This window comes from Megalobrama amblycephala, linkage group LG5 (genome assembly GCF_018812025.1).
Source record: "Megalobrama amblycephala isolate DHTTF-2021 linkage group LG5, ASM1881202v1, whole genome shotgun sequence".
NCBI classification, from domain to species: Eukaryota; Metazoa; Chordata; class Actinopteri; order Cypriniformes; family Xenocyprididae; genus Megalobrama; species Megalobrama amblycephala.
This window is the reverse complement of record NC_063048.1, coordinates 257930-282654: the sequence shown is the minus strand read 5'-3', so window position 1 is coordinate 282654 and position 24725 is coordinate 257930. Positions and strand designations below refer to the sequence as shown.

The 24725-nt window shown below is 35.6% G+C and overlaps 1 protein-coding gene across 2 annotated transcripts; it reads left to right on the top strand.

Moving 5' to 3' along the window:
- Positions 1-1324: 1324 nt before the first annotated feature.
- Positions 1325-23743, top strand: nol10 (nucleolar protein 10). 2 transcript variants are annotated; one of them, XM_048190317.1, is made up of 21 exons: positions 1325-1523; positions 3035-3080; positions 3476-3574; positions 3654-3731; positions 3909-3946; positions 5277-5413; positions 7479-7544; positions 7895-7955; positions 8034-8119; positions 9404-9482; positions 9581-9730; positions 9824-9890; positions 11117-11169; positions 12101-12227; positions 13138-13217; positions 13316-13414; positions 15636-15722; positions 15825-15992; positions 19362-19675; positions 21428-21530; positions 23337-23743. In XM_048190317.1, the coding sequence occupies exons 1-21, from the start codon at positions 1458-1460 to the stop codon at positions 23511-23513; spliced, it is 2181 nt and encodes a 726-aa protein (XP_048046274.1). In that variant the 5' UTR covers positions 1325-1457; the 3' UTR covers positions 23514-23743. The 2 variants fall into 2 exon arrangements, with proteins under 2 accessions (XP_048046274.1, XP_048046273.1); XM_048190316.1 differs by having other exon boundaries at positions 19359-19675.
- The last annotated feature ends 982 nt before the right edge of the window (positions 23744-24725 follow it).

Genomic DNA, 24725 nt, shown 5'->3' with positions numbered 1-24725 from the left:
TAGCAACTTAAAGTGATTGTATATACAGTTTGTGTGTTCATTGAGCATTACTGATTATTATTGTAAAGCTAATGTCAGTAAGTTAGTTTTTATTTGTTATTTATTGTGTGCAACATCTAAGTATAATAATAGTATTATCTGCTAATACCATAACATTAAATCTGATTGGTTTGCATTGGTGACGTCATATGTAAATATGCGGACCGTGAGACTTGCACTTGGATCATTGTGCGGCCCACTGGGAAAAAAGTTTGAGAACCACTGATTTAGAGTATTGTAAAATCCAGAGTATTGTATCTAATAGATGAAGATCAAAAAGACAAATAATTAAGACATTTGCAGATAAGAGACAAGAAGCAGAAGCCAAGGAGAGCAAAGGAGGGAAAAAGCTGAATTATCAATGACCCGGACAGCTTTATACCATGAGCATACAGGGAAATTTACATCCCACACAAACGGATGTTTTTGTTAAAAGAAAAGGTTAAATGGTTTTACCCAGTGTCAGAAATAGATATAAAAGTTGTTTTGACCCCCTTTGGGAATTTTGCAAATCTTACCCTTTTAAATGTCATCAGGAATAATATCAGACATATTTTGATCAGATAGATTTCAAATTCAAATGGTTAACTCTGAAAAACATCACTTCTGCAGTACTTGTGTTAAAAACATCACTTCTGCAGTACTTGGCAGGCGGTCAGTGTCTAACCACAAACGTGTCAGCGTGACCCGTCACACCAGAACACTTGAAGAACAACTGAACATAACAATCATACTCTTAAATATAACATAAGAATAACCATAAGGGTACAATAACAAGTAAATACTTGAAAATATGATAAGAATTAATATATATATAAAGTATGAGTACATAAATGTAGGAAATCAAAAGTGAAACTGATAAATCATAAGCTATAAACGATTAACATAAATATTAATAAAAGTGCATGAATATAAATATTGACCATTTCGGATCCACCACACAACCATCAACTTTTATTGATTTTTATTTTACTGATATTTTACTGATATTATTTTTATGATTTCAATTCAAATATATATTGAAATTTAACAAATGTCTTTCAGGACTGACAGCAGTCCATTCGGGTCAAGTTTTCTCCAGTGCTTGATGTTTCTGGACCCTTAAACTGGGACTTTGACATAACAGGTACATTTATTTTAAAGTAGAGTATCTAATAATTATTAATGGCTAATTTGGCCTTTTTAATGTTAATCTTAACAATAAAATGCTACATTTAGAAAATAAAAATGCCTCTATGCGATCGGTGAACGCTAGGAACTATCGTCTCGGGATGTGTTTCTACACGGACGTCATCCGCTTACTCCTCACTTCCTGTTGTGTATCCACGTGGGTCTCGTGCTGATGCTCATGCCGGCTAACAGTAGTTCTGTATGGTTGTGTGTGTTGTGTTTGAAAGCTGTGTGTGCGCGCTCCAGAGATGCAGGTGTCCAGCGTGAATAACGTGAAGATCTACAATCTGAGTCACGGGAAATCTCTTCCGGAGGTAAAGCTCTTCATCTGTGTGTGTGTGATAGCAGGGTAAACACAGTGACAGTAAACACTGTAGTGTAAAACTGTATCATTCTCCTCTGCTGGAGACTCTAACCCTCTGTAGTTTCACTCATTCTCTCACCTTCAGTTAGTTTATGACTCCTCTTCAGATTATACCACAACAAATGTGTTTATGATCAACAAAATAAGCCTGTTTTTGTGCATGTGAAATAATTATATTTATTTAAATGTACACAGCTACTCTGAGTTTACATTCCAGATCATTTCAGTATATATTTGTACAAATACTAATGCTTTGGATTTATGTAGTACAGAAATGTATATATATATAAATAGATTCAGACTGTCAGTGATGTCTTCAACAGGTTTTGTGATGATGTGAGGATGAAGCTAATATACATGTTTAAATTAAACTGTCAGATCATATCAGATCATATTATATATATATATGAATAAAAAGTTTGGAAACATTACTATTTTTAATGTTTTTGAATGAAGTCTCTTATGCTCATTAAGGCTGCATTTATTTCATAATAAATACAGAAAAAACAATAATATTGTGAAATATTATTCCAGTGTAAATCAGCTGTTTTCTATGTGAATATATAGTAAAGTGTAATTTATTCCTGTGATGCAAAGCTGAATTTTCAGCATCATTACTCCAGTCTTCAGTGTCACATGATCCTTCAGAAATCATTCTGATATGATGATTTGATGCTCAAGAAACATTTATGATTATTATCAGTGTTGGAAACAGTTGTGCTGCTTAATATTATTTTATAACCTGTGATACTTTTTCAGGATTCATTGATGAATAAAAGTTTAAAAAGAACAGCATTTATTCAAAATAGAAATCGTTTCTAACAATATAAATCTTTACTATCACTTTTTATCAATTTAACACATCCTTGCTGAATAAAAGTATTAATTTCTTCCCCCAAAAAAAGAAAGAAAAAAAATTACTGACCACAAACTTTTGAACAGTAGTGTATATTGTTACAAAAGATTTCTATTTTAAATAAATGCTGATATTTTTAAACTTTTATTCATCAGTGAATCCTGAAAAAGTATCACAGGTTATAAAATAATATTAAGCAGCACAACTGTTTCCAACACTGATAATAAATCATCATATCAGAATGATTTCTGAAGGATCATGTGACACTGAAGACTGGAGTAATGATGTTGAAAATTCAGCTTTGATCACAGGAATAAATTACACTTTACTATATATTCACATAGAAAACAGCTGATTTACACTGGAATAATATTTCACAATATTATTATTTTTTCTGTATTTATTATGAAATAAATGCAGTCTTAATGAGCATAAGAGACTTCGTTTTGAAAAACATTAAAAATTTCCAAACTTTTGACTGGTAGTGTGTGTGTGTGTGTGTATATATATATATAATATGGCTTTTTAATCACACTGTCTTATATAATGAATCAATTATCAAAATAATCATTAGTTGCTGCTCTAATTGCGTATGTTTATTTCAGTGGTTGTCTGATCGAAAGAAGCGAGATTTACAGAAGAAGGATGTTGGTGAGATACTTTATCATTTTATGTGAAATAATGTTATAAATATTCATCTTCGTATTATGTGTAAAAATGTGTTTGAGGCTGATTTAAATTTATGAAACGAAATGTGACGTGTGTGTGTGTGTGTGTGTGTGCGTTCCCCAGTCATTCAGTTTATCCATTGACATATAACCTTTTTTTATTATTGTTTTTTTATACACACTGTATTTCTATGGTCTGTATAGCATGTAATTTCACAGACGTCCTGAATCATAATTTGATGCAGTAGTTATTCTTCTGTCTCAGTTCTTTCTCTTGCTGAGAATTGGCACATCTCTCCACTCTCTCTCTCTCTCTCTCTCTCTCTCTCTCTCTCTCTCTCTCATTCATTAAGAGACATGTGGTTATTTCTTCCACAGATATCCAGAGGAGGATCGAGCTCATCCAGGACTTCGAGATGCCCACCGTCTGCAGCTCCATCAGGGTGTCACGAGACGGCCAGTTCATTCTAGCTGCAGGTCTGCGTCTGCGTCGTCTGCTGTTTATAGAGTGAACGGATTCATGCAGTCTCTTTACAGTCGTTTTCAATGCTTTCAGGCACGTACAAACCTCGAGTGCGGTGCTACGACACTTACCAGCTGTCTCTGAAGTTTGAGCGGTGCCTGGACTCCGAAGGTGAGCGTCATAATAACTGTAATGCGGATATGATGTCATTATAACTGATAGCTGTGATGCTTAATGAGACCGTCCACACACAAACCACCTGAGCTCTCATTAATGAGCACTGATTACAAATAACACAACAGATGATGGGTAAAGCTTGATGCTTCATTGGTGTTGTTCTCCTCACAGTGGTGGCGTTTGACATCCTATCAGACGACTACTCTAAGGTAAAACCCAAATGGACTTTAAATGCTTTTGTTTCTCTTTCTGTCTGTCTGCTGTTCATGTTACTCGTCCAGCGTATCCTTTAAAAGTCTTTAATTATCTTAAAGTCAGCATGAACGAACATCGCGCTGGTCTTTTCTTCTCTATTGTGCCGTATATCCGAGTGAAACGCTTCAGGAACAAGAACAAATGTAGGGCGGGGCTTGGTTTTGTCTGTGGGGAATTGATTGGATGGTTGTGGTTTGCTATTGGTGGATCTCATGTGAGTGACAGGTTGCCCCGCCCTCATCATCAGAGAAGAGAAGAGATGCTGCAAGAGGAAGATATTCTGATTCAAGATTATGAGGAACATGAATTTAACACAATAATGATGATGTTCAGCGATAAATCATTTAATATAAATACCACAATATTCCATACATAAGAATTGTCGATTTTGATTTTCTTGGTGACTTTGGGGCTCAGATATAGACCTGGTTTCACAGACGGGGTTTAGATTAAATCAGGATTAGGACACTGAAGTAGCTTTTATAAACGTGCCTTAGAAAGAAAAACATTACTGGTGTGAATCTTGAGACGAAACACTGACATATTTTTAAAGATATGTCCGTTCAAAAAAAAAACAAAAAAAAAAAACGATTTGATGTAATGTGCTGCTTAAAATTAACTTAATTATAAATTATAAATATTACATAAATGTAATCAATGAAAACCACATTCATGCTAAACTCATCTACGGTTGATGAATTATGACAGTGTTTATGTTATAGTGTTATATTGTGATATGTTGGAAGAGGGCATATTTGAGCTCATCTTCTTCAATGAGGGGGGAGCAATTAAACATAGACATTTCAAAATAAGAGTCCTGCTGCATTTCAGGCTTGTTTCTTATTAAACGTCCCACATTATGCGTAAAATCTTTCTTTCTTTCTTAAAATTCTTAAAGTTGCCATCAAGTCAAGATTGACATTTCCTATTTTGTATGGAATTTTGCAGTATTTATTATAAATGATTTATCCATGCACATAATTATTTATTTTTTTAATTCATATTTTTCATATCCTTGAATCAGAATAACTTCCCCTCCCTCTCTCAGCGACTTCTCTTCTCTGATGATGAGGGCGGGGCAACCTGTCACTCACATGAGATCCACCAAATTAAAATCGAGCCCCGCCTGCATTTGTTCTTGTTCCAGAAGCGTTTCACTCTGATATACGACACAAGAGGGATGAAAAGACCATCACAATTTCCGCTTCATTTTTGATTTACAAATTGTGATTTATTGAATAGAAAAACAGATGAAATGTGATTTTGTCTCTTGTTGTCTGTTAGCTGGTGTTTCTGCATATAGACCGCTATGTGGAGTTCCACTCTCAGCACGGTCATTACTACAAGACCCGCATCCCGAAGTTTGGCCGAGATTTTTCCTACCACTACCCTTCCTGTGATCTCTACTTTGTGGGAGCCAGGTGAGAGGACACACCGAAAACCGAGTCTTACCTGAGTCTGTTCACACCAAGAGCAAATGCAGTATTTTGTTGTCATTGTACTGAATATATTTCTGGTTGTCTTGAAATTACGGTTGGTGTTCTGCAGGCGAGTGTTTGTATAACGATCACTGAACTGTGCTAGTTTTACTTTCAACTTTATATTTACATTTCTTTCTGCACACTTTTTCTTTTCACATTATAAAAATATTTCGGCGTGCACCGCTGTTCAAAAGTTAGTATGGGATTAATAAGATTTATTTTTTTTAAAGACATAATACTTTTTATTTAGCAAGGACGCATTAAATTGATCAAAAGTGACAGTAAAGACATTTATAATGTTACAAAAGATTTCAAATAAATGCTGTTCTTTTGAACTTTCTATTCATCAAAGAATCCTGAAAAATATTTATCATGGTTTGCACAAAAATCTGAAGCAGCACAACTGTTTTCAACATTGATAATAATCATAAATGTTTCTTGAGCATCAAATCATCATATCAGAATGATTTCTGAAGGATCATGTGACACTGAAGACTGGAGTAATGATGCTGAAAATTCAGCTTTGATCACAGGAATAAATTACACTTTACTATATATTCACATAGAAAACAGCTGATTTACACTGGAATAATATTTCACTGTTTTTACTGTATTTTTGATCAAGTAAATGAAGAAGAGACTTCTCTCAAAAAAATAAAATCTCACGACCCCAAACTTTTGACCAGTAGTGTAATATTTCATATCCATTAAATGACATGGCTGTGTAATAAGCCATCAGTGACGCTGAAGCTGTGATGCTATCAGTCAATAACTGCATTAAAGAGAGTGACATCTTTATAATCAGATGACTTGCATTAAATGGTTGAAATCCCTGTTGCATGCTGGTTAGCTTTAGACTGAGTGACGTCTGTTGTTGTGAAACACACACCGTCTGTCCATCATTCATGAACACCAGTGAACGCCTGCAGTGCTTCTTCACTTCACTCTTGCTGTGAATGGACCTCTTATCTGATACATGTTTTGGTATCAAAGGACCTTTATTTGGATCCATTACAGAATTATCCAAACTGTATGGGCCATTCTGCAGAACTGGCGCTGAAGTCTCTTCTGCTCATTAAGACTGCATTTATTTAATAATTAATACAGAAAAAAACAATAATATTGTGAAATAACCATCATTTTAAATTGTAATATTTTCTATTTTAATCTGAACTGCTGTCCAACAACAAAAATACATTTTAAATGCATTGAAGTATTTAAATTGTAGATGTTTTCTAATCCTTCAGTTATATATTAAATCCCACAATAATATTTAAAATATCAGTAAGATTAATATAAAATCATCATTTATTGGGTACTTTCAGTTGGGAGGAGTCTGTCCCGAACCCTGACCCCTAAATTTACACTTGTGAAAATATTGAAATAATTTTTGCAATTTATTCCATTGTTGTTTTTAAGAAATATCTTTTTGATTTATTTTATATTTTCTTTGTAAATCATGAAACTTTGTTAAAAAAAAAAGTGTCCCTCATGTTCAGTGTTTGGTTCAATGTTTATTCAAACTAATGAATCCTTCACTGTGAAATCAGTTTGATAAACTTTATGACTTTTACAGAGAAACACAACAAATCTCATAAATTACACTTGAAAATATTGTTAAAATTGTAATCGTTATTGATTTAACTGAGAGAACTTTTTAATAAAATTGCAAAAAATATATTTTCAAGGTAGATGTAAACACAATCTTAATTATCTTATTAAATTATTTATTATTGTGTTTTGGTAGTGACAAATTTGAGGAGAGGAAAAATATTCCAAAACTTTCTGAAAATACAATATGAGAATTAACTGCACAATGACTAGAAATGTGTACCTGGGATTTTATACAATTTGCATACATACATACAAAAATAAAAATGTTCAAGATGTTTCCGACTCTGACATTGAACCAGTTCTGTAGAATGGCCCAAATACATAAACGGGACCCTTTTAACTCCTAACTTTGTGTCCTCTCTTGTGTTTTCTAAATGAAATGCACGTGTAGCTCGGAGATCTTCAGACTGAATCTCGAGCAAGGCAGATTCCTGAACTCCATACAGACAGATGCTGCGTAAGTACCTCGCCACCAGAGGGCGCTGTTCCACTCTTCTATGTAAACATCACAACTTCAGGATGCGTTTTTCATGAATTAATGCTGTAAGGAATGTATATTTTTAGTAGACGATTTTAGACGTTTTTAATCACCTTTACCGTTTAGCGCAGTCTATCTGTGTGACATTTAAAATTAATCCCTCAATTAATGAGCAGCTGCTATAATGAGATATGAGAAAGGAATAGAAAATGCTGTTCATGAAAGTTTGAGATGCAGCATTTCTCACTACAGGATACACAATAAACAGCCAAAGGTGTGTCACGTCACATTAGTTGTGTATGAATTGTAAAGATCTCGTGTTTTCGCAGAGAAATGAATGTGTGTGACATCAACCCTGTTCATCACTTGTTTGCCGCGGGGACATTAGAGGTATGTGTTTATGTCAGAAGGACTGATGTTCATGTTCCTGTGAGTGTGCTGTGTATCAGTGACGGTGTGTTTGTGAAGGGCCGGGTGGACTGCTGGGACCCTCGGGTCAGGGGTCGAGTGGGAGTTCTGGACTGCGCTCTCAGCAGCATCACTGACGGCACCGAGTAGGTTACCTTCATCTCTCTCAGAAACATAGTTCAGTGTTCACCCAAGAGTGAATAATGTGTCATCTGTTTACTCGCCATCTTGTTTTCTTCTGGCGACTCGTAAGAAGTGTTCAGTGAAAAATGAGTGGCGGCCACAGCTGTTAAACAAGATTTCTGTGAATAAGCTTCAGTCTGATTCTCACACAAAGCTATCATATGCTTCAGAAGATATTGCAGTAAATATACACTGCTGGACATTACAGTTTCTGAAAGAGTCTCTTCTGCTCACCATTTATTTGATCAAAAATACAAGAAAATCAGTAATATTTTACAATATTACAATGTAAAGAACTGATTTCAGTATATTTTAAGATGTAATTTATTCCTGTGATCAAAGCTGAATTTTCAGCATCATTACTCCAGTCTTCAGTGTCACATGATCCTTCAGAAATCATTCTGATATGATGATTTGATGGATCATGTGACACTGAAGACTGGAGTACATAGAAAACATATTTTAAATTTGTAGTAATATTTCACAATTCAATTGTTTTTACTCTAATTTTGATCGAATATGGGTAACACTTTACAATAAGGTTTCATTAGTTAACATGAACTGATAATGAACTGCACTTCTACAGCAGTTATTAATCTTTGTTAATGTTAATTTAAACATTTATTAATACATTATTAAAATCAAGAGTTATATTTGTTAAAGTTAATGCACTGTGAACTAACATGAACAGCTGTATTTTCATTAACAAAGACTAACAAATACAGTAACAAATGTATTGCTCGTGGTTATTATATGTTAGTTTATACATTAACTATTGTTTAACTAATGAACCTTGTTGTAAAGTGTTCCAGTAACTGCAGGCTGGGTCAGCATGAGAGACTTCCTTCAGAAGCGTGAACAATATTCCAAACTTTTGACCAGTGGTGGAATAAATTATTGTGAAATATCCACACTTATAATATCAGTATTATAAACTCTTAAATCATTGCATTATATTTTTGTATTAATTACTATTTTTTATTTATTTATTTTGAGCTCACCAAGTGTTTATGATCACCAAGGCTGCATTTATTTGTTCAAAATACAGTAAAAAAAAGGTTATATTATGAGATCTTTAAAATAAGTGTTTTCTATTGTAGTATTTAAGATGTAATTTATTCCTGTGATCAGAGCTGATGTTTCATCAGTCTAATACTGTTATCAGTCAAGTGACTTTAATAACCTTGTGGTTATCCGCTATATATGATATATAGATATATGCTATATCTGCTGTTCTGTGTTTGAAGGGTGGAAGGTCTGCCGTCCATCAGCGCGCTCCGGTTCAACGGCTCTCTGGGTGTGGCGGTGGGCACCAGCACCGGACAGGTCATTACTCTCTGAACCCTCTGATTTAAAGTGTTTCCTGCTGAACTGAGATGATGGAGAGCAACAGTAAACTCTTCAGATTCTGTTCTCGTTCTCAGATTCTCATCTATGATCTTCGTTCTTCACGTCCTCTGCTAGTGAAGGATCATTACTATGGTCTGCCCATCAAATCCCTTCACTTCCACGACCCGCTGGACCTGGTGCTGTCCGCCGACTCCAAAATCATCAAGATGTGGCACAGAGACAGTGTAAGGCCAGCTTTGTTTAATACAGACATTCTGCATGGATCCTTCATTGGAAAAACATCAAATGCATGACCTTTTTTTGTGTCTTGATTTCAGGGAAGAGTATTTTCCTCCATCGAACCGCAGGCCGGCATCAATGATGTGTGTCTCTACCCCGGCTCTGGTTAGTTAACACGAAAAGAACTGAAGTTTTACCACAATAAGAGTAGTTTATTTCTAACTGACCCCATGAAACCAGAATTGGAGTTTTGTGGCATTTCGTCCTTGTGTGTGAGTTTCAAGGTCATTTTTACACTGCTGGAGGTTAAAAACATAAACCTTGTTGAAGAAATTTTATATATATATATATATATATATATATATATATATATATATATATTTTTTTTTTAAAGTTAATTTTCCTTACTGGAAAGCAGATCAAATGTCTTAAATGAAAGGATATTAGATATTAAAAACTCATAAAGTTCTTTTGATATATTCCATCTCAATTTCCAGTTTTAAAAGGAAATATTATAGTCAGCTAGTCATTGTCACAAAATAAACCCTACAGGCTGATCTGGAACAAAAGAGTCTGTTATCCTGAAGAATTTATTTAGCAGGAATGCCAGATGAATATGGATATGAAGTATTGATTTTAGCTATTTTAGGGCATGTTGAAATTTTGTTCACAGGAAAAAAACATTTAAATATGTAATTTTGGTGATCAAAGATGAGTTTTAAGGGATACAAGTATTGACTACAGTACAGGAGGACTTTAAAATAATTTAAATTGTAATAATATTGCATCTTTACTGTATTTTTGACTGAATAAATTTGGTTTACTGCAGAAAAATATGCAAATTATTGCAGAAAAATTGTGTTATGTAAAATATATATATATATATATATATATATAACAATATACATTTAAACAACATTACAGTAACTCTTATATGAAATCTTTCAGTTTAATATTTCATTCTAAAATGTTCATCTATTAATGAAATTTCTAAATAAAACCTGAGCCGATAGATAATAGATAGCAGTAGATATCTAAATATATTTCAATAGAAGTTTTTTATTTGAATAAGATTTCCCAATCTGACTCTTTTTACTGTTTTTAACTCTTCAATGCGTTTGATCAAAAATATGGTGCACATAAAAGTATTACTGACCAAAATTACAGTGATCCCAAACTTTTGAACGGCAGTGACCGGTTCATTGGGAGTGCATTATAATCACACAGCTGGAATGATTAGGCCTGTACACACACGTCGGAAGATGGTTGACATTGTCACGTCTGAGACCATCAGCTGACATGTGCTGAAGTTGACTGGCATGTGTAGGGGTTTCATGTCCCATGAGTGCTGTTGTTGTTTTCTAATTGCTTCTCTGTGACCCAATTTACAGGAATGCTCTTCACTGCCAATGAAGCTCCCAAAATGAGCACCTTTTACATTCCTGTAAGTACCAGATGACGTGTTATGAAGTATAATGTAAAAATGAGCATGTCTGTGTACGGCTTGCTCTGCCAATTACAGCTTGTTCTTGTCTTTCTAAGTAAAAGCCTTCACAGTGAGTGTAGAGTGTTTAGTGTTCACTGGGCAGTGGCAGTTGAGGGCAACCGAAACCTTTCTGATCCAGACCTGCACATTATATAGATCTGTGCGTTTGGCAATAAGAGAGAGTTTATTCTGTCTGTGCTTAAGTGCAAACACACACACACACACACACACAATTGCAGAAATAAGAACTACATTTTATGAATGATGAAATTAATGAAATAAATTAATAATTTAATTATTTAAAATGTAATCAGATAAAAATAATTAATTTACAAGTGCTAATGAAACTTTAAAAATTTAAGTAACTTTGTCAATCAAGGTGCTGCACAACAGAACTTGTATACTGTATGAATTAAAACATCTTTAAACTATCTTGATAGATTATTATTATTATTAAGAACATCATCAAATGATGTTATTATTACTTTGAGAAGTATTTTATTACACAGTAGTAATAGGATTCTGCCATACATTTTTCAAGAGAAATCAATTTTATCTGGTAATTTCTTTTAATGCAGGTTCTTTTTCCGCTTCACTGGGAATTCTGGAAGGAAATATGATTTTTTTTTCATGGCAATTAAATTTAATGCAAACGGGCACATAAAATAGCCTTTATTTGGTCATTCGGCCTTTATTCGGTTCTTTTGATTTTGCTGTGAAATCTGACCTGTTAATCAACTGTTTTTGTTAAATTGATCCTTAGTTGTTCAAGATCATCTTCATAATGTCTGTAAACTAGCATGTTGAGAAGCCATGCATGATCTTCCTCAAAAGGATCCTTATTTTCCATTCACTCACATTCTCTCTGCTGTGTTACACTGTCTCTCAGGCTCTGGGTCCGGCTCCACGCTGGTGCTCCTTCCTGGATAACCTCACCGAGGAGCTTGAGGAGAACCCGGAGAGCACCATCTATGACGACTACAAGTTTGTCACCCGCAAAGACCTGGAGAACCTGGGTAAGTTGGAGAACCTGGAGAACTGGTCCTGAGATCACCAATCAGATACTTTTGTATTTTATAATTGTAACATGAGAATGAACCTCATTGGTTCTTGTGGAAGAGCAAACGTGCTGCTTTTTGTGTTTTATATTGTGTTGTCTCCAGATAACTCACGTTATCACTCTTACTGAAAGACTTCTGCTAATCAGCTGTGGTTCACTATTACCTAAAACTGTGTCCATTAATACAGATTTCATTTTTACAACTCGGTAATGATAAAGGATGAGGCATGATTTGTTTATCAAACTTTGTTACATCAGTCATTCACATTAGTTCTCGACTAACGTTATTGATACAGTGAAATGATACAGTTCAGACATGTGCACCACAGTAAATGAGAGATACACACATGGGTTTGTTGATGAACACACTTTTGTTAATGCTGATGTAGAGGAATTACAGTTGCAACATCTCATGATGAATAACTAGTTCTTCCAATGTTTCATCATCGGGGTCACGCTCTGATTGATATGGTAAAATCAACACTCTCGTTAGGGTCTTCACAGTGTGTCCAGACGCTGGGCTCTGGAAGCCTCGAGCTGAATCAGTTCTGGTAAAGGGATTGGACGAGAATCTTTGAAAAATGTCATGTTCAGTGTATATTGTGAGAAAATGAAAGCGTTTTTGACCTTTGATGCATGTTATAGGAAACCTCCAAAACAAATGAAGAACCTTTAAAATAGCATAATAGTTCACTTTAATAAACTGATGTCAAGGTGATTTTTAGTGCACTAAATCTGGCTTAAGTGTCCATACCAAGAAAAATCTAGTGGATTGGGACCAACTGAGCAGGTTATGATATTTGTGCTCAGCTTTTACCATACGTGTAATTCATCATTCCTGACGTTGTGCTTGTTTCTCCTCTAAGGTGTGACGCATCTGATCGGCTCGCCTCTGCTCAGGGCCTACATGCACGGCTTCTTCATGGACATCCGGCTCTACCACAAGGTGCCGATTTGTGTCCGAGTGTTTGTTCTGTAAAGGACCTCTGCTTGATGACTTATAAATGATTAAATGATGAAACATTTTTGATTGCGTTTCTGTAGGTAAAGACCATGGCGAACCCATTTGCCTATGAAGAGTACCGTAAGGACAAAATCCGGCAGAAGATCGAGGAGTCGAGAGCTCAGAGAGTCCAGCTCAAGGTAACGCTGAATGTTTGACTGCTCTAATCTCGGCTATCAGTAAACATGGCAGATGAAGAATGACAGAACGAGATCTTGTTACAGAAAGGGTAACACTTTATTTTAGTGTCCTTGTTACACGTAGTTACTACAGCGATAACTAACCCAGAACCAAGTACCAAAGTACATGAAGTTAATTAATATGACTCAGTACTGTATAATTACACTGTGACAAGGACACCTTCAAATAAGTGTAGGCCTAATCGAATCACTGAACACTTTTCTTTAGGGAAAAATAAAAATTTTCAAGTCAGATTTTAAAAATGTTTAGTTAGCTGGAGTTATAAACTTCATTTTATTTTTTATTTTTTTCTGTAGTTTTTTTTTTTTCTGGATTCTATTTTAATGTTTAAAAATAATTGTAGTAATCATAATTCTTGCTTGCCTGGTTAATTGAAATCATGAAACGTATACAATCTATTTATGTGTTTTTATACATTAATCGGGCTCTATGAAATGATTTATGTTTTCAGAATTGTCTGTTTTTCTGGATTTATGATTTAGTACAAATTTATTAGCTGAGGCGTTTGAGTAGCTGGTAATCAAACAGAGGCATAAAACTATCGATTTAATAATTTTTTATTCTAATGAAAATGCTATGATTCCTTTTAAATTGAAGGTTCACGACTTTCTAAAACATTCAGGTTATAAAATTTTCAAACAAATTCTTTATTTAAAATTCACTGAACTACATAAAAAGAAACGACATGACGTTTCGGTGTTCATCCATCTTCAGCATACTATGTGGACAACTTGGTAGTCATGTGACTTCTACATGTGTGCGGATCATGTTATTTGTGTATATTTGCCAGAGTTGCTTCCTGTGTACAAGTAAAGATGGTGTTTGGATGAACACTGAAACGTCTTGTCGTTTCTTTTTATGTGGTTCAGTGATTTTTAAATAGTTTTTTTAAATTTGTGTGATATACCTTTAACGTTCTTGAGTATGTAGTAGAGGAAACTGCACTGCTCGTTCAGATGGAGACGTGCAGAATTCATATTAATTCATCCAAAACAGAAAGCACTCAAGTAAAAGTATTGAGTATTCCTTTTCAGTTTTACTTAAGTACTTTTGTATTTTTACTCAAGTATTAAAAGTAAAAAGTACTAATTGATGAAAGTTGATTTATTTTGCAATTTCATATACTCCATCCTGCTGCTCAGAGTGTTTGTGTGTGTTATTGTATTAGACACACACACAGAGCTGAAAATACAGCCCAGTATGACATCATTATGAATATTTAATTAGCCAGCTCTAGTCAATAAGATTATTCATTTTTATTTTTTATTTTATTACCGAAACTTGTCATACACTGGTAGCTACCCTACTGATAATTACTGATAAATCAAGTGTGCAAACAAGTGAAAATAACAAAATATACCATATGTAGTATATAGAAATGAGGAAAAGCGAGATGTGTATAAATGTGTTGACGACTTATACAATATAAGATTTTAAGAAGAACACTATGCAAAGATTCTGGATTTATATCATTTGAAATCTGTACGGCAGCGTGGAAGATTAATGGGCATTAATTTGAGTCATTTTAACTCTAAATGTTTAGTTTTTACCTAAAACCTTCCCCGTTCAGACAATAATACATAAATATGGACATGTCCACATTCAAGCATTCATCTAGCTCTCTACAGCAGATTTAGTTTACAAACGACTGACAGTTGTGACCTAAATATGATTTTCATTTACAATGTTAATCCTATAATTCAGCATTACTAACTTACTTTTCACGGCATCAGTCGCACTAAGGATCTCCCGTTCTCGGCTCATTTTGAGTCGGTCAGACTGAATTCAGTGAATCGTTAACTGGAGACTCGCTCTGACCGGATCAGCTGAATCAGTGAGCCGAATCAGTGAGCCAGATCCAATCGGACCGCTCCAGTTCACGAATGAATCGTTCAGTGCGATTTTGTGAACCAATTTAACAGGTTAAGTGAAAAGAATCAGTTCGTTCACGAATCAGACTCTGCTATCCGTCTCGGGGCTGGTGACGATTTCCGCAGTTCAAAATAACCAGGAACAACATGATTTTCTGAAATATAGTGGAGTAAATGGTAAAAGTTTCCCAAAGTAAAAGCACTTGGTTAGCTGTCCACCTCTGAGTGAATGTAACGTGTTATCGTCAGTGCTTTGACTGTCTTTCTCTGTCTTGTTTTCTCCAAACAGAAGCTGCCCAAGGTCAATAAGGAACTGGCCATGAAACTCATGGAGGAAAGTGAGCTGCCAAACAAGAAGAAGAAGAAAAAGGGCAATGTGGGCAATGTTTCTTTCACCCATTTCCACAATATAAATATTCCAGACTAGTCTTTTAAATCTTTTCTCTCTGTCACACTACACTCTTTGTGTCTCTCCAAGGCCGTAGAAAATCTCCTGATGGACAACCGTTTCAAGGTGATGTTCGAGAACCCAGATTACCAGGTGGATGAGCGGAGCGAGGAGTTCCGGCTGCTGAACCCCATCGTGTCTAAAGTGGGCGAACAGAGGAGGAAGAAACTCAGCCAGCTTGTTCAGAAAGAGGAACAGGTACACCACAACATCACTTTAACTCTGCGCTGCTCAAACCTGACGACCCTTTAATGTGTCTGTCCTCATAATGCTGCCTGATACAAGATCACGTTCACCAGATTCTCAGGCAGTATCGCATGAATCCAGCATAGAGGAGACCGTCACAGTGGGGAAAAATACATGAATAATATTTTAATAAAAGATGGCAAACATAATTATATACTGAAAAGTCTGCAGTTAACTATTATTTTGATTGTTATTATCTGAAATATTAATCAACAGAGAATTAGGCACATACTAACTAACCATGAACAATTATCCATCTTTTGAAATGCTTTAATGACCTTCCCTTAACTCCCTGAGGTCTGAAAACGCGCCGGCGCGTTTTGCAGGTTTTTTTTTCACATTGCAGCAAAACAGACTTAAAATACTCCGTCATTTCTTGTCTTCGAGACATAAGTAATATATCAATTGAAACTATAGAATGTCTTCTTTTATTTGTGTACACTCAGAGTAAAAACACAATGTTGTGCTTTTTGTAAAATAAAGAAAACTAACATGATGCGTGATCTCTCGTCTCCCTCTGAACGAAGTCCAATCTGATAGTTCTCAGAAAATGAACTGTAACTTAGTGAATACTAATGACAAAAAAATGACACTTACGTCTAAAGAAACGTTGAAATGTCAGGTTTTAAATCGTGCAAGTCAAATCGAAAACAAACATTCTGTGTTTATGTAATCTGTATGAAAAGAGAGCCATGTCAGAAGTCCGAGATTCAGCTCATTATCCGCTAATGCGGCCACACCCACGGAGCCAGCGCTATTCAGACGCAAATTCAGTCAATACATGCATTCATCGTCTCAATCGTGTGTTTATTGTCCTGAAAAGTGTTTATTTGGATGTTACAGCAATGGTTAGCGATCTCTAGAAGACATGCCGTTAGTTCCTAGTTCCTTTTATTGTTTATATTATGAATTTGTGGACTAAAGGTGTACAGAGAGCGCCCTCCGGCTGCAAGTATGAATTGAAAACACAGTATCCAGCACTCATAGTGATGACAATAAATATTACTTCTCAGTATAGAAAACTGACATAAATATATAAGAATCCATCAATATTTCTCCAAATGTGCATTCTTTTAAGCTAAAAGCCTATATGAAATGCCATAGAGGTAACATAATTGTTCAGACACTTTGCATCACAGAAATACATTATATTTTAAAGAATATAATAGAATACCATTATTTTAAATTGTAATAATATTTCACAGTATTACTGTTTATGATGAGCTGAGACATTATTACAGAGGGTTTTTTTTCACAGCCTACCTGACTGAAAGGCCTCATTAATATGCAAGTCATTTCAGGTCATTATTATTCAATTCTTTTGTCTTCTCAGGTGTGAATCACAGCATTATTCAGTGGTGATTCACGCCTCCACGCATACTGTGTTTCTTGACAAAAAGTGTCTTACAAAAACTAAATCAATATATTGTTTTATATGAACAAGCAGGCAGCATAATTTTTACATAATTCTGAAGCAAAAACTCTAGTCTACAACCTCCAATACCCAGAAGTCTTGTGAACACAGATTTAATATACTTTTTTTGGCCTTATTTCAGTGACTTAAGTTTTTGTTTTTTCAATAACCACGCATAAACATTATTCCTTCAAAAATACAAACATGTACATACATGTCCCTCATATATTATAGCCTAGTTTGTGCTGAATACAGTGTAATGACACTTTTGTCATTAATGTGTTTATGAAGAACTGAAAAAAGCACAAATGTCAGGGCATGTCAAAACTTCTCCAAGCCCCAAATCAGCCTCAGACTCCAGAGGGTTAATTACTGGTGAAAAGTATGGTTGCTTTCATGAAAAGTTAAATTCACTCAAATATAACACACTTACCTTCTCTCACCTTTTTTTGTTCACTTGATTTTGCTTAATCTTTGACGAAAAGCAAACTGATAGAGCCGAGTATCTGCAGACGCCTCATAAATCACACAAAATGAGTATTTAGTACATAGTGATGTAGATCTGCACGATTATTTTCCATATAATATAATGTGATTATTAATGTTTTTTCAAAGAAGTCTTCTCTCCTCTTAAAGTGTAATTTATTTATTCCTGTAATGATGCTAAAATTCAGCTTTGATCACTCCAGTCTTCAGTGTCACATGATCCCTCAGAAATCATTATAATATGATGATTTCTAATAAACTATTTTTACTGCTTAATGTTTTTTTTATGATTCTTTGAATAAAAATAGATTCAAAAGAACAGCTTTTATTTAAAAAAAAATTAATTTGATAAATCGGCGATAATCTGCGATTATTTCACTGATTAATCAGTCTGTTTGATCGATTGTTACATCAGGTCAAACTGCGTTATTGCAGGCTCTAAAAATAGGTCATATGAGTTCAAACGACTTTTTGTCAACAAAAATATTTGTCCACAGCTTTTTATTGTCAATAATGTCAACTTATCATTTCAGCCCAAGTTATAAAGCGTTTTAGGTTTCTTCTCATCATGTAAGAACGTTATCACTTTGAGAAAACCAATTCCTGAGAAAATATTTAGTTGATTGTACTATATACCAGATACAATGCTGTATAATGGACCGTTTATGTTAAATAGAGAAATCTACAGAGAGGTTTTGAAATTTGAGTCTGGAAAAGTATAGGATTTTGAAATTGGAAATGTGTAGGAACCTGGAAAACCCATACATTTACCCACCCATAATGAACCCTCCCCTCGAGAAATCAGGACAGAAGAGACAGATTAAAACCCCAGATGTAAACGGGGCCATACTCACCCTCAAGTTGTTCCAGACCTGTATGAATTTCTTTCTTCTGCTGAACATAAAGAAGATATTTTGAAGAATGTCAGTAACCAAACAGATGATGGACTCCATTGACTTCCTGGTATTTTTTTTCTCCATACTATGGAAGTCAATGGGGCCATCAACTGTTTGGTTGATGAGAACGCCTGTCAACAAACTTTTTTCGTCAGTTTTTTTTTTTTTTAACGAAATTAACAGTAATTAATTTAATTAATTTAACAGAAATGTTTTTAATATTTACAAAAGTTTTGATTTAGTTAACAATAATTACCCAGAAACACACAAAAGTTGTTCTAAAAATGTAAACTAAAATTAAAAAGGAAAAACAAAAATATGAAATAAAACATTCAAAAAATAATAAAAATCTACAGTAGTATCTCCGTGACACTGAAATAACACTGGTGTACGTGAAAAGGTCACTGGGTCACAAGGAACAGAGCTGAAGTATTCTGATTTGTTATGAATAATAATATAACGAGTAGTGCAACATCTAATTTGCACATTGAGATTTCTCTGAAACTCACTTTGTCTCACTAGCAGGATGGGGAGGAGGAGGAGGAGGAGGTGGAAGGCCGTGGCAGCTCAGAGGAAGAGGAGAGCTCTGATGATGACGATAAGAGTTGGGTGGAGGAAGTGAGGGAGCAGCGTCGTCTCTTACGGATGGAGGAGCGAGAGCGCAGCTTTAACCAGAGGAAAGAGAGGAGGCGACAGGACCGCGACACCAGCTTACAGAGTTCTGATCCCGTCAGAAACCTCCAGCAGGAGCATCAGAACCAGCCCCAATTCTACCAGATCAAAGCAGGAGAGGAGTTCCGCAGCTTCAGCGACGTTTCCCACAAGAAAAAGATGCAGAAGTAAGTTACCCGTGTTCATGGGTACATTAAAACCATTTATAGCACCAGAAAATGAAGTACACCTTGTGCTTAAAGTGGACCTAGTATGATTTTGTCCTTGTTCATGTTGATGTTTGAGCCTGAAAAATCTCTGCAAAGTTCCAGTTCTTCTCTACATCAGTGTCAGTGTTTCTGAACTCCATCTTGAGTTTCTTCACAATATTCCTCATTTAAATAATTCATGCACAGAATAAAGGGGCGGGGCCTGGTTGAGTTAGTTAGTAGTGTGTTGAAACTGGCGGTTATGGTAAGGGGCGGGACATTTCCCGAACACCAATCACAACACACTGCTCCAGCCAACCAATCAGAGCACACTGTGCTTTTCAGAAGGACAGAGACAGGAAGTAAACAGAGCGTTACTGACAGACTGGGAAGAGAGGAGCTGAAAAATGGAGAATATGAGGAAAATAATCAACATTCAATCTAGTAGAGCACAAAAACAACATCAAGACTTTGAGAAAGGGCATAATATAATATGTCCCTTTTAAAGATGGATTGCTCATATTGAAGGGACTACAAAAATGTCAAAAATTGTTCGATGCAATATTGATTCTGAATATTTTGAAACGCTTTTATTTATTAGAGGTGTAACAGTACGCTAATGTCATGTTTCATCTCACAATACGATACTGTCACAATACTTTAAAACAGGTGTAAAACTCATTTTAGGTTGAGGGCCGTATCAGGAAAAAAAGTGAACCAATTGCTTTTTTATTATTATTATTATTTTTTTTTTTTATATAAACCTTAGTGCGCTAATAGTTGTATTAATATTAACCATATAAACAACAAATAAATTTGCAAGAGAAATAGTATAGTACACTGCATTTGTTTTTAAAGTGAAAAGACTATTCGATTTTTAAAATAATATTTTATTTATTTATTTATTTTTAGCACCCATTTAAATTTATCATGGACAATTCCACTTTTTTTAGAAGCAAATTGGCTGATTCTGATACTGGTTGCAGATTTTTATTTATTTTTTTTTAAGCAAATGAATTTGTTGTTTATTTTTTCACAAAAAACAAAAAAATGTGTAGCTCTCTGATATTTGTGGCAAGTGCTGCATTTTTATCACAATCCCAACAAAGATGTTATGCAGTTGTTTTTAGTTTAATAAATGGAGCGGCATTTAATAGACAGAACCGTAGTTCACTGACAAGCTACGCAATATCACGTTCATTATCGAAGGCGATTCATCTGCGATATGAACGTGATATTGCGTGGCTTGTCAGTGATCTACGGCTCTGTCTATTAAATGCCGCTCCATTTGAAAGCAGGTGATGGCGATTTAGCGGTAATCAGGGAACCGGCTTTACTGACGAAATGCGCGTGAGAATCTCATGCGATATATCGCCCAGCCCTACTTTCACATATTCTTCAGTTATTGAAAAACTGTCAATTTAATTACCTTGAACTCGACTGAATCATTAACAAGAGCTCAGAATATATCTGCTACATCTATAAAATTAAAAAACATTATTAGTGCAGAATCAACTTGGCGTTGTTGTGCTGTGGTTAGTTTTTGTGCAATCTAGTGGTTTAGAGGAGAGCAAAATGAAATGTGCCTCTTACCCAGAGTGCCTTTAGCCCTGTTGTGCCCTATTATGCGAGTCATTCTTTATCTGTTGGTCATCTTCATGTGTTTTGCTCAATCACTGTGCATTTAGACACGTTAGATGAAAACTGAACATCATGTTTGTCGTCACACAGGACGTCTCTGGAGGAGCGGCTCCAGCGGGAGGAGAGGTCAGGGATGCTGAACCTCAGTGACACGGCAGTGGGAAGCAAACAGCTCACTTTCACTCTCAAGAAGGTACGCATGATGATGGCAACCAGTGGTTCCCAACCTTTTTAGCCTCAAGTGCCCCTTTATCGACACTAAACCAAAGTAAATGCAGCATTTATATTAGAATGCAGTCGTCACAATTACCTAATTTACCAATGAACCAGTTTTATTGATTACAATTCAGACTTGAAGATATTGGGAACATTTGAAAAAGAAACACAATGTAATTGGACATTCCAGCGCTTCAAATGTTATTCTGAATATGATGACAAAAATCATTATTTATTCATCCTTCAGGGATGCTCCCCATTTGTAAAACTGAAAGATTTAAGGTGTAGGAAATCCAACATTTGATGGAAAACAAACACTTTTATTATTAAAAAAAACACAAAAAATACCACTATAACCAGTAGATGGCAGCACTTGTTAATTGATAAGCACTTGTGGCTTATATTAGCCATTTCCACTCTCCAAGTTCAGCACTTCATGAACTAAAGTAGGAAAAGTCAGAAAGTCTTTCAAATAAGTCTTTAAAATACAATGATTCTACTACGCTTTTTACGAGAGGATTTGTGAACATAGGACTTATTACACTGCCACTAAAATTAAACTTATTCAGTGTTTTGAGGGATATTGAGTCTGATTGGCCATTATTAATAACAATGTCTGTGCTTGGCTACAATACTCATGCTTCAAAATCACTCTGTAAACAGACACATTTGCAGCGATTAACTCACCAGGTTAAGGATAAGAGTAATGAAAACTGTAAAGGGTCCACTTTTATTTCTGTGAAATCACAATAAAAGTAAAACATGCTTTTGTAAAAAAAAATGAGAACAGTCAGGATGCCCTTTCTGCCATCTCTGTCTCGAAATGGACCTGAAGCAGCGCCACCAGTTGAGAAACACTGTATTTAGAAAAGATTTCTTTTGTACTTCCTGTTCTTCAAAGAATATTTAGAAAAATATATCATGGTTTCTGCACAAATATTATGCAGTACAACTGTTTTCAACATTGATAATAATCATTAATGTTTCTTGATCAACAAATCATCATATCAGAATGATTTCTGAAGGATCATGTGACACTGAAGACTGGAGTAATAATGCTGAAAATTCAGCTTTGATCACAGGAATAAATTACACTTTACTATATATTCACATAGAAAACAGCTGATTTACACTGGAATAATATTTCTCTGTTTTACTGTATTTTTGATCAAATAAATGCAGCTCTGGTGAGCAGAAGAAGCTTCTTTCAGAAACTAAAAAAAATCTTACAAACTTTTGAACGGTAGTGTTTAAAACATAATCTGTTCTTGACCATCTCAACCAAATGACAGTAAAAGAGAGTTAAAACACTTGTGATGGCAGATTTGTTTAGACTCCAGTTCCACCTCTGACGAGTTTAAACAGTAGTTGTTTTTCTGTCAGTTTTAGTTAGGTTTACCACATTAAACTTGAACTTAGAAGACTAGAAAAGAGTAAAAATATACTGATTGACAGCAGCCCTTATTTAAAGACTGTATTTCACTATAATGTAAAATGCCACACAGGAACCTTTCTTTGAACTGTTTCTTTCCATGAACTGTCTGAAGAAAACAATGAACGATTAAAGAAAGCTGATGAATCACTAAAATTAATAAGCGACCCATTGCCTCTTAAGAAAGAAACGCATCTGATTGCAGCCAAGTCTATTGTGTCGTTGCTTTAGTTCATCACAACCCAATGCTGCTCAGATTCATCAGAGTTTAACCTTTTGGAACAAATTATAATAAATCCCTTTTGTGGACCATTTTGGCTTCGCCTCTAACTCTGTCTTACTCTCGCACAGACGGAAAAGCAGCGATTCCAACAGCAGGCTGAACGGGACCATCACGAGGAGAGGAGGAAGATCAGACGGGCGGCTGGACACTTGCATTCTCACAGGGGAGGAAGAGGAAGAGGCGGAGGAAGAGGCGGTGGGAGAGGAAGAGGAGGTGGGAGAGGAAGAGGAAGGAGACCCTTTTAAACTCAGGACTGATTGTGGTCACTAGATGTTGACATACAGGACTTCTAATACTGCCTTAATGTGTCTGATCAGACATCTGCAGGAATTACTGTTGTGATCGAGAGACAGATGCCGTCACTGACTCGCATTAGGATACGGTCTGTGTTTGTGTGTCACACCTCTCATTTTCCACAACATCTGTCTAAACAGAACCTTGTTTTGTGAAGAACCATAAAACATTTTTATCAACATCTGCTCTTTCCTGTTCTTTTCTCTTATATTTATACACATTTATGTCAATTCACTTTTACTGCTGAACACTTCTGGAAAGCTTTTGATACTCTAGTTCATCACAGAGCGACAGACCAAAACTGAACATGGCTCTGTGCCGATAGACGTACTTCTGCTGTGTACTAAATATATGCACTTCATGATGGGATGTGGTGTTTTTATAGAGAATGTGAAGCTGACGTCACACCTTGAGTTCTGGGTAAGTGCTTTGTGTAGTGGGAGGATCGTGCTGCCTTTCTGCTAGTGAGTTTAGGGCAGCGTTTTGATTTTCTGTCATGATTGTGAAAAATTCTGCCAATGAAGTTCCTTCATGGTGCATCGAGAAATGCCATAGTAACCCGCATCATTGTTCATGGAGAAAAATGAACAATGTAATATGTGTTTGTTTTTTTGGCCTATCCTACATGTAAATCAAAGACAGCAGGTTTTTGCTGCGGTCTGTCGCCGGGCTGCGGCCGTCAGCTCCCCTCAGGAGGCGGTCCATCCGGGAGGTGAACTTGCCGCAGGCGGGCACAGGGCAGGTGCCCTCGCGGACCGAATGGCGAGAAGCAACTTTCTTTCGTCCTTGTTCTTTACTCCGTGGGTGACCATCAGGCGCTGGCTGAGGCACAGCGGGCAATCGACCAATCCCATTTTGCAAAATCAGAAAGTCTGACAAAAGAGAGCAAAACAAAAGTGCGGAACGTGTCAGGAACCGGGATGCAAATGAATGGGTTAGGTGATGTGTGGGGGCAGATGAACAAAATGGTATAGAAAATGTAAATGAATGACAAAGGTTGTCAGGGCAGAAGTCATTTATAGCCATTTGGGTCCAAATTCAGTTCAAAGGGATGGGGAATTGGGACTGAGAATTTCATCCCACTTACCATTTATTTAGTGGCCGCCAAATAACGGGTCAGAGGACACTATATTAAATGTGAAATATCATTTATAACAAATTTT

Excerpts from the sequence above, each read along its gene's own strand:
- nol10 (XM_048190316.1), top strand. The coding sequence starts at position 1,458 with ATGCAGGTGTCCAGCGTGAATAACGTGAAGATCTACAATCTGAGTCAC. Across the intron at positions 9,731-9,823 it reads AGATGTGGCACAGAGACAGT|GGAAGAGTATTTTCCTCCAT; the intron begins GTAAGGCCAGCT and ends TCTTGATTTCAG. Across the intron at positions 12,228-13,137 it reads CAAAGACCTGGAGAACCTGG|GTGTGACGCATCTGATCGGC; the intron begins GTAAGTTGGAGA and ends TTCTCCTCTAAG.